We start from the raw sequence: 10,941 nt of genomic DNA, 5'->3' as shown, positions 1-10,941 counted from the left end.
GACATAATAAAAATCCTTTATTTAATGCTGAGGGTATTTTTACCCCATTTTTGTCCAAACAATAGCTCACATAACATATGAAATTACTCATTCTGATATGCAGAAGTGTTATCACCAACAATTTACAGAAGTCTGTGTATGTTCTGCCCCAAAGTTACCTGCATCTGCAGGAATATGATGTCACAACATTCTCTTGGATAGGCAGTTACAGCCAGAAAAACATTCCCTTGGTAACTGCAATGTCCTGCTGAAGTCAGTGTTACACATTTGCTGTCAGCACTGCCAACAAACGCATCCATGAACAGAGATCATACTTTTGTTACCCTCGTGGGATCGATGCCAAGGGTGAGCCTGCAATGTTTAGTAGAGAACTGGAAAACAGATTCTTCCTGGTTGACTACTGCCAGTTCGCAGAGGAAGCAACTTGTAAGAGAGCGTCTCTTTAAAAATTAGCTTTCTTCCAGCAGATAGCTCCTGAATAAGACTCATTAAGGAAGAAAAAATAATGGGAAAGAAGTCTTTACACTAAATGATAAATAAAGGTATTAAGACCCATCTTGTCATTATCACTTACACAAAGATCCACCTTAAAATAGCTTTTGGAATTGGGAAAGGTCCCAGTTTAAGGTTTCAGAAAAAAAAAAACAGATTGAACTAGTTATTTCATCAATGCTTTTATGCTGAGGTCACTCCAATCCTGGCGTTAGGGAAATATAGGAAATCCATTTTAATTGCATGGACTGCCTTTGTCTACACAATGAGCTTCTTGAATTCTTAGTACAAGTGTATTTAAGAGAGCTTTTAGAGCAGATTTTGACAACCAACTTAACCCAAAAGAAATTGGCTGCTGTACAGTGACAGTGTATAGCTTGTTCAGCTTTACATAAAGGATTCAGGTACATAAGGCTTTAAGGCTACAAAGTCCTACTGAAGACAAAATAGATGACTACAGTGTTTTGCACAGTAAAAAACAAAAACCAAAACATGCTTAAACATCAACAACTAAATCTTGTTACCTGGGTTTATGTGCAATACAAAAAATAATTATTTATTACTCTTTCTATTCAAGACATACTGAAGCCAGTATGTTGAATTTCAAGAGAACCTCAACCAACTTTACAGCAATTGCAATGCAACAATATTCCGTAATATCACAATGGAAAAACTTAGAAAATTAAAGTACATTTTTTGAACTGAAAAATACTATAATTATTACTAGAGGACACTAGAGATGAGGAACATTAATAATATATTTCTGACTCAATATATTTCTGACTCAAAGCTTAGAAAAATAACATTTGAGACCCTGAGAATTTGCTGTTATAAAGCAAAAAAAGCTTTCAAAAGTAAAAATCTGTCAGAGGGAAGAACAGAAGTAAGACGTTCTAGAAGCGTCACCTAGAAAAATCAAGGTTGAGCCAATTTCATTTCAGATTCTCAAAATATAAACTCTGGAAAAGAAGTGCGACTATCCTACTGGGCATCGTAGCAAAATATTTTCAATTACCCTAAAATAGTATTTTTTAATAACTATACTTTTGTATAATTTGGAGTGAAATCTCATAAAGGTTTGCAACAAAAATTTAGTTTTCAATCTACATTTGAGAAGAAAATCAGTTAAAATTGACTTTAAAAATTGAGATGGTTAAGAAAAACTTAAAGCTTGCATCTTACGCTTGCAAAATAATCTGGAAAAGCAAGTTGTAGAAGTCATGCTTTACGAAGAGAACAAATGACTTCAGAACCACGAATTAAGTTAGTGGATACTAACCGTTTTCATACTGGTTAGACAATTCTCTGAAAGATATTTGAAAGTCAAAATAACGCTCCAAAAATATAGTGTTCTACAACACAGGAACTTGTTTAGATAGTTACTTTAAGAACTTACTAAATTGCCCTCATATCTCATCTAAGTGAGAGGCACTTGCTTTACAGAACTGAACATGAGACTACCTAGGGAAACAAAGTTTCTATTTCAAACAGATACCAAAAAAACTCCAGATTTATTCTGCTCTTCTCTCTACACAGACAAAACTTTGAGAAGGTAAAGGGACAGCAAAAGAGAATAACTAGATGGAGCCCTAAAGAACCATTTAGGTTTGGATCAAGGAAAAAAAACCAAAAAATTATCTAGGGGTTCCAGCACTACAAATATAGAAGTATATTTAACAAAGTTTCAACTAGAACTTGAGAAAAAAGTTTCCAATTACTATACCAAGTTGTTGGTTTCAGGTCTGCTTACTTTTTGCACTTGCATACATATCTAGTGCCAGAAAGAGTCCTTTCTTTAGTAGTCTATATTTTTCTAAGTGTAAGCAAAATTCATAACTCTTGCAATTATTTAATTATTTAAAGATTTTTTCAATAAAAACTTGCACATTATTTTTATTTTGTACTGATGAAACAGCATTCATAGATAATATAAACTATTATCTAATTCCCCTTCCTAACGTTCTGACATTATCATCAAGCTCAGGCTACTCCGGTTTTGCCATCTCCAAGAACCCTAGAAAAAGGTTATTTAGCCAGTTCAGTTCCCAGGGCCAGCCCACTACATAATCAGATAAGCACTAGTGCTGGCACAAGGGGAGGGTCCAAGAGCAGCCGATAAACCAGATTTACATCAATCTGACCTGCTATGGAACTGTACCTTTATGAGTGTCAATTCAAACACAGTCATATTAAACATGGATAAAGGCAGTAAATAATGCAGGCAAGTATCCTCCTTTCCTCTCCTGAAAGCTGAATGACTGGGCAGCAGAAGAAACAGTCCCAGTTTAACAATATCAAGTATTAATGGAAATGGGTGCTGAGCTGAAATTTCATTATTACACTGGGCTGCAAAGAGATGTGGAAGCAGTTTCAGACCATTCGTGACCATGTTGGGAGTAGCTGAGCATCAGCTTTCAGGAGAAGAAGAGAATGGACAGCTACAGGCAGGAACTGCTTCCATCACTGAAATGTAACCTGCCTCTGTCCATAAACCAACACCCTGAACCCACATACATTTAAAAAGAGAACCTTGCACAAAGATAGCATCCCAGAGCGTTACAAAGATTCCAGTCCTTCAGGAATCACCTCCACTGGATCTGCCCTGCCAGGATGCAATGCTTACTGGCAAAAGAACAGGTTGTGTGACTACACATCCGTACATCAAAATAAGAAAACATACATTTTCCTTTCCAAAATCACAACAAGGAGTGTATGAAGTGTGGAGAATATATCATTCTCCTCCTTTGGGAAAGTACTGGAGCAAGTGTAAATGACCGACAAGCACCTCATTATACAAAGTAAAGGACCAAATTAAGATACAAGTTAAATCGCTCTTTAAGCGATACTGAGACGAGACCCAAAGGTATTCAAGAACTCACTTGGGAAAATCCCCCTACACGACATTGAAAATATATTCCCTCCTCAAACATGAGGGAAACAGAGATCAACAACAGGACTCAGTTTTTCCTTAGTATTTGTCGCTATAAAGATACAGTCTACCAAAATGAGAAACTGTGCAAGTGGCTAGCTGCAGATTTAACAGGGGCAGCTGGAGAAATGAGGTTGAAGCTATCAGCTAGCCCTGTCTGATGCAGGGTGCAGGCCTCCACGTCATGAGTCATGTATGCCTAACTCCACCCTCCACTATGACCTTAGCCAACTCTCATTTTCTGTCAGAAAACATGATTAGTCTTGCGCTCTCCAGTATATTCCTAGGAAATAGAAGGGTTTACAATAAAGCATTTACCTAACTTTATGAAGGTCAAGACAACTTAAAACTTTGTCTTGTAAAGATTTTTTGTACAAAAACAATGCAGTCATAAGCAGCATTTAAATTAATCTGTATTAAAAACTTTTAAAAAAATGAAGATAATCTTTTGCATAGACTAAAGAAGAGTGCAGCTAGAGTGTAACATTCGATACCACAAGAAACAGCTAATTTACAAGTGGTATACAAATAACTACTGTCTCTAATCACCAAGACTGCAGAAACTAAAGAAATAGTTATCAGGAACATTACATTAAAATGATGATAGTTGGTTATTTCATTATGTTAGTAAATTGAGTGCAAAATATTTAACTTTTTTTTTTTTTAAGAAAGTAAAGCTGATAATTTTCACATTACATTTTCTCTTGACAGTACTTGGAAAGATGAAACATCCTTTGTTCACTTAGAGCTCAATCAAAAATAAATCCTTACATATTTGGCATCTGTTTTGTCCAAAAATATTAGAAGGGTTGTAAATATGCAAGCCTTATCTGTCCTATGAAAGTTGGATGTTTATAGGGCTGTAATTCTTCATTGTAGTCTAGCTTTTTTGCACTGCAGTCCCTCCGGAAACGAAGCACAGAATAATACCAAATTAGCTTGTAAGACCTTGATTCCCACTTCTCAGGAGAAAAGAAACAGGGTCCAAGAAGTGGAGAATCAGGAGTAAAAACTAAAGGAAAATAAGTGCCTGTCCAACAACTATTTTCCAGTTTAAGATGGGAAGCAAGCAACTTGTAAAGATCTTCCTACTCCTCATACTTGCATGCCTAAATATAAGACGAAAAAGCGGATACCTAGTCAGTTGTCTAGACGGCTTTGATTTTGTTTTAAAAAGAAAAATAAACTTTTATCAGGTATAACTGGATACTATAATTTGATAAATGAAATATTTAAAATAAATAATATTGTATTTTTCAAGATTATTTATGCTTCTGTAATGAAGTAGCGTCTGCATTGTTAGATTTCATTCTGTTTAGCTTTTTTTGAACTTTGTTGCCACTTACGAAGGGCAGTTCCAGAACTACTAGCTATTACACAAAGGGCACCACCCACAGTCCACCAAGTTGGTAGACGATTAAGAAAAAGAATCTGTAAAATAAAAGCAAACACCACATCCATTGTTTTCATTATGGCAACAGGTCCAGCTTTCTCTATCTGTAATGCTTTTGTGAGAAATATCTGACCCCCTAACCCTAGAAGGCCTATTAATATTAGAAGGACTCTATCTTTACCACAATATGGTAAACTCCATTCATTCATAAGAAACAATGCTATAACACATCCAGTTAAACCAATTACTGCATAATACCAAATAGACAAAAAATAATGCACAGATTTTCCCACCTTTCTCAGTATAACAAAAGTTGAAGCTGTAGATACCGCACTTGTAATTGCTGCTATAGTTCCTTTAAGATGATCTGTGTAACTTCCTTCAATCCCCATAGCGTTCGACCCAAAAATAAATGGTGGTCTGGCAATCAGGACCACTCCAGTGATTGTGAAGAGGGTAAACAGAAGATCCCAAATACTGTATTTCTCTTTGAGAAAGATCCAAGCCAGCAATGACGTAAAAACAGGACTGGTAAAAGTTAGAGCAGTGGCATCAGCTAGAGGCATTACTTGGAAAGCATAGTAGAGAAGAATCATTGCACTAGAACCAAAGAATCCTCGGAAGAAGAGAAAGATTCTTTTACCTTTTGGTCCCAAAAACCCTGTTCTGAAAATTAAGGGGGGGGGGAGGGGGGGAAAAAATCATATTAATGCTATTGTCTTGGTTATTTCATTCAATTACATTTAACGGTACAGACCTTTCAAAATGAGGGGCTTTTCATTTCAAATGTCAAAATATTTCAAACTGTCTGATCATACAGACCTATTGATTCCCATAACCCCCAATCACATTCAGGGTCATTCTTCTAGGTATTGAATGTGTGCTTGAACCCAAATTATCTTTTATTTTTAAGAATGGCACTTCACAGAAGATCAAAACATCCCATATAATCCCTGTTGGAACTTCTACAATTCAGGGAGTTAAAGATTTTTCAGTTTGCTGAATTGTATTGAGAAACTATCAACTAATCTAGTCAGAAGTTTTAGAAGCTGCTCCAAAACAACGCAATTTATGCGGTTAAAGTCTGAATGAATATTGCAATCTGATTGGAATTCCATTTTGAGTGATAATTCTGGGTATATTTTTATGAAATAACTCTTAATTCAAACATTTGCTACACTTACTTGTAGTATATTAAACCAGGAAGAACAAATGCCATTTGGAAAACGCATCGAAACGCGCTCACTTCCACTGAGTGCACATCTTCTATTTTTTTTAGAAATAAAGAGGTCAACGAGAAAAGGAAGGCAGACAGTAAGGTATAAAACAGACCAAGTCCCGGACAGGAAGCTTTCTTCTTTGTTCCTGCAACAGATTAAAAAAACTCCAGTTAATAATGACCTAGCTACCTACCAGTAGATTTCTCAGATGGCTTCATATACTGCAGTGCTGCATGAATTTAGAGCTATTTTTAGGGTAGAGGAAGAGGAAAGCAAAAAACTAAATGCAAATACTATATTTATTTGCCAGACATACCTTGAGAATACCTTTCATTGACTGCCACAGGTCTCCTTTTTTTCCTTAAACAGGAGATAAAAGTAAACATCCAACACTTTCAGTGCAAAACCATCCCTACACTTCTCACAATTCTACAACAGTTAGTAGGCTTTACTTCTTGGAGGCATCAGACTCTAGTTTGGGACATTCATTAATAGGATGTGCTGTATCATTCTGACCATCACCCAGGGATCAGTAAATACAACTGACTGCAAAAGTGGTCCATGAAATGATTATGAAACACTGAAACTTATTGCCTGGAAATCATCTGATTATTTAGTAAGACAATTAAAGTTCCTAAGCAACAATTCAGTTTCTTCTCTCACAAACACACACGCATACACAAATGCGTAAGAACAGCGGAAGCATCTCACATTAACTGTAAGATAAGCATCAGGTATAACAACACACCTTAAATTTGACCTAGGGCTACACACGTTTTATGTAACATTTTTATCTTGCTGCAAGAATCTAAATATTTTCTTCTAATGAGTATCAGATATACATTTTTAGCAAGATTTTTAAGTGCTTAGTTTTAAAACATCATTTGCCTACTGTAAAGTGCTGATATCCCTAAAAGTTCCATGAAGACATAAGTTTCACCTTTAGTTTACACTCATCTATCAGATTCTCTCTTCCTGAAGAGATTTCCTAAGCCTCATGGCTTCCAATCAAGCTTCCACATGGCCTCAGGCACCCTTCAGTGATACACTCTTCCTTGTTCCACCCATCTTCTCCACCCTCAACTATGGAAAAAAAGGAAAGCAGAGAGGGTGAACTGCTGCTGACCTCAACACCGTCTCCAAAGAAAGCAGTCTTTTTAAAACAACTTTACTGCTTAAGAGGAACAGTCTTTTTACTGAAACTAGAGGTGAATGTCATAGAAATAGAACCTATTAGAGGAGTAGAGAGGGCTATTATCCCACAATCTTTTTTCTTTTTGTATACATGAAATGCTGGGGGTTACCCTTTCTTCTACTACACCCTCTAAAGATAGGAGCGAGAACTCCATCTTCCTGAAGCAGTCTGTTTTGATAAAAGATGCCTCATCTTACAGTGTGGGAGCCAGTGAGCCTCACAGATCCTCTACAGCATAATCAGCAGGGCACTGCTGAGAGTTGCTTAGCAACTCAGTAAGGTTTTGAGGTAGGGTTTGTTTTTTTTTTTAAACTAACAAACCTTGTCGCAACCCATTTGATCCTCCCTAAGATCAGCATTCAAGGCTGAGAAACTGTTTCTTGCTATCTAAGAGCTGAGACTGTGGGCTGGTACCTTGTGTGTCACACTGGTGCTAGCTTTATCTGTTCTGAATAGCAGGCTTTGCAACTGCAACCAGAATTTAAAGTTGCCAGAAGGCAAAATAGTTTAAGAACTTCAAGGACACTACTGCTGAAAACGAGTGGCAATTTCTACTAGATAGAAATATTTCTATTTAGCAACAGCCACGTATACACAAGTGACTATTAAAATTGTCGTTAGCTGGTCCAGGACATCTACCAATTATGAAACAGAGCAGACTTCAGAATGTTCATGAATTACATAATGTCCTAATCCCCACAGTCACGCAACAGAGGTACAGAGTAAACAACGTCTCAAATAGGAAAGGAAAAGGAATCTGAGTGGCCTATAAGTGAAATGGGAAATCCAAACACAGGCTGGCTTATGGAAGAACACAACGCAAACAGAACTATTAACTTTCATTTCAGGCATGACAGCTTGCCTGATTACTACAGAAGGAAGCCAATCTAAATAACAGAAGTATTGAAATGGAAAAAATAGATCAAATTCAAGCAAATGAAGCTGAAAAGGATGTTATGTCCAGAATTAAGCTTTGGAATTGAAGGAACAAAGAAAAACAAGAAGAACTCATACTTTTGTAAACTACCTACTATACCAAGCATATCAGAAAAGGTATTTTATAACCCTAGAATTTAAGCCATCAACATCTCACGTTGCCAAAGCATATACTCAATGGAAGTAGGAAGTGTGGTATTTCCTTTTAAAAATAAAATGGCACAAGTTCTTCCACCAAAAACAAGAATTGCAGTTCTCAAGAATACTTATTTCAAAGTATATTCTAAGAAGAAGTTAGGTTAAGATAACATTCCCACCCAACTAAACATTAAGCCTCCAAACACTAACCCATCACCATCAAGATACTTAAGAACTTATGTTTCTTGGGGAAAAAAAACAAACAAAAAACAATCCAAGCAGTCTAAAAATAAAAAAAAGGGCAAAGTAGTACCCAAGTGCTCTTTCTCGAGTGGCTAACAGATTTGAGCAAGAGAAGTATTTAAACAGCTCTTTGATTTTCCAAACTTATTCTCTGGCCAACTCCATACATAAGGTTTTCAAACAATCTTCCAGCTCCTAAGTCTTAGTCAAATACATCCTGCTGCACTCCATTTTCTAAGTGTAAATCCTCCTTGTCTGCATTTTAACGTCATGTTCTCTTACAGTTTTTATACTTGAAAAATAAAAACATGGGGGGGGGGGGAAGGGAATTTCTCACATAGATGAAACTTGAGAATAGCAGCAGAGGCAGAAGAGTACTGCCTGTGGGGAAAGAGATCAGTGAGGTGATTTTCCTAGACCTTCAAGAAAGCCAGGAAAGGGTCATCTGTTCTTAACACCTTAAGAAGCACACCCAAGAGCGTGCACACCAGCCTGCACATGAACTAGCCATGGTCATGTGGACAAGATATGGGCATGATTCATACAGCACAGCCATTGACTCAATTAACATTTAGTCAGGCAGACTACCAAAAAAAAAAATCAAAACAAAAAAACCCAAAGTTATTGGGGTGAATAACTGCAAATTCCATAAGGTTTCAAATATTGTTTTTTTCCAGGCGTTGACTCAGAAGTGATATTAGTGCTCTTCACCACTGAAATCCACACTCTCTCTTTTGGGCTCGCTACAGCTCACTTATTTAGCAAAGACTGCTATTTTATCCATTCTCTGCTGAAAAATCAATTATATTCCATATTTACATGGGAAACACATTTTCAACAATTTTATTTAAAATTTAAAAATGAAGCATTTTACACAGAGCACGACAACTTCAAAAGTCAAGTATTTTAAGACTATTAAAGCCACATTAAACTTATGAAAACATACTGTAGCACGTTTCTCAGAAAGTTCATGGCTTTAACCAATTCAAAATAATCCAACGCCAAAGTGAAACGCACAGGTTAAGACAAAATAAAGAGTACACTCACACAAAAGTAAGAAATAACTTTTCAGGGAAGTCACAGCTGGGAGGACACGGAGTGCCTCCCCCTTACTGTCAGCATGCTGCTGATATCCCTCTCAGAAAGCATTTAGGGCCAGAAGTCCAACCTGCTATAGCCAGGGCACTTCGGTTTACCGAAAACTGGAAAGTCTTACTTAGTAAACTTTAACAGTAACACCAAGAAGTCCTGCTTGCCTGAGGAAGCTGAAGCTCCCTACAGCCCTACAGTGTAACAGGCGCGGAAGCGGGGCCGCCAGGGCACGATCCCGCCGGGGGAGCGGCCGCAGCGCTCGGCCCCTCCCCGGGGCGCCGGCGGGACGGGGCACGGCGGGGCCGGCGCTTCTCCTCAGCGACGGGAGCGAGGAGGAAACCTCACCAGCCCCGGGGAAACCCCAACGCTTCGGCCGGGGCTAGCGGACCGGAGGAGGTCCTGCCTGCAGCCCACTTGACTTCCTCATCAAAGGGGGCCGGCTGGCTGGGCAAAGCGGCGGGAGAGGGCCAGCACGGGGGACAGGGCGAGGCCAAACGCCCTCCCACCGACCCCGCGGGTCTCCTCCCCGCTACCAGGTGTGAGCCGCCACCCCTGGAGGAGCGCCGGGGGCTGCAGGGAGGGGGCGAGGGCTGCGTCCTCCCTCCCGCCCGCCGGCGGGCAGCGCCGGTGCCCGGCGCCCTCTGCGGCAGCCCGGGCGCACTCCGTGCCCCGTCACCGCGGGCGAGGAGCGCGACTGCCTTCGAGGCCGCTTCCTCTTCCTCCGCCCCGCCGGCAATGTCACCCCGGGGGCGGGGAGCCCCAACCAGGAGGGCACTGCCCTCCTGCCCCGCTTGCCAGACTGCCCCTCCTCACCGGGTGCTTTGCAGCAGCGCGGCCAGGACAAGCCCGAGCAGCAGCCACACACGCGGGGCTCTTCAGCGCCCGCCGCCTCCACGCCGGGCGCCGGGCTCAGCCGCGGCTGCCCCGGCCCCTCATCGTCCTCCTGGCTCAGCGGCACCTCCGGCTCCTTCCCGCCGGCAGCCGAGACAGCGGCGGCAGCAGCCTCGCCGCCCTGACACAGCACCATGAGGACGCCCGGCTGTCTGCGATGTTGCCGGCTCCTCGCAGCCGGCAGGCACCTGGCTTCCTGCGCATGCGGTGCCGCGCCCCGCACCGCCCCGGCTCCCTCCCCTCGCCCGAGGCGGGGAGGGAAGCGCACCAGACCTTGGCTTAACACCCCCCCCCCCCCACTCCGGCCCCGAGCCGGGGCCCGACTGCAAATTGCTGGGGAGCTTCCACTCTTCTGCCCGCTGCAGCTAGCTGCCCGAAAGCCGGACAGGAGCCAAAGGCCCCTGCCGTGGGC

General features: G+C 40.7%; 1 protein-coding gene across 1 annotated transcript; it reads right to left on the bottom strand.

The window, feature by feature from the left end:
- Positions 1-10,733, bottom strand: SLC35G1 (solute carrier family 35 member G1). Its single transcript, XM_068950062.1, is given in 4 exon segments — positions 1-5,480; positions 5,999-6,179; positions 10,452-10,703; positions 10,706-10,733. Coding segments are annotated over 4 exon segments (1,221 nt in total). The 3' UTR covers positions 1-4,720.
- Positions 10,734-10,941: the final 208 nt, after the last annotated feature.

The sequence above is a fragment of the Struthio camelus genome, chromosome 7 (genome assembly GCF_040807025.1).
Source record: "Struthio camelus isolate bStrCam1 chromosome 7, bStrCam1.hap1, whole genome shotgun sequence".
In the NCBI taxonomy this organism is placed as follows: domain Eukaryota; kingdom Metazoa; phylum Chordata; class Aves; order Struthioniformes; family Struthionidae; genus Struthio; species Struthio camelus.
The sequence above is the reverse complement of the archived record's forward strand: the minus strand, read 5'-3'. Positions and strand labels throughout refer to the sequence as shown.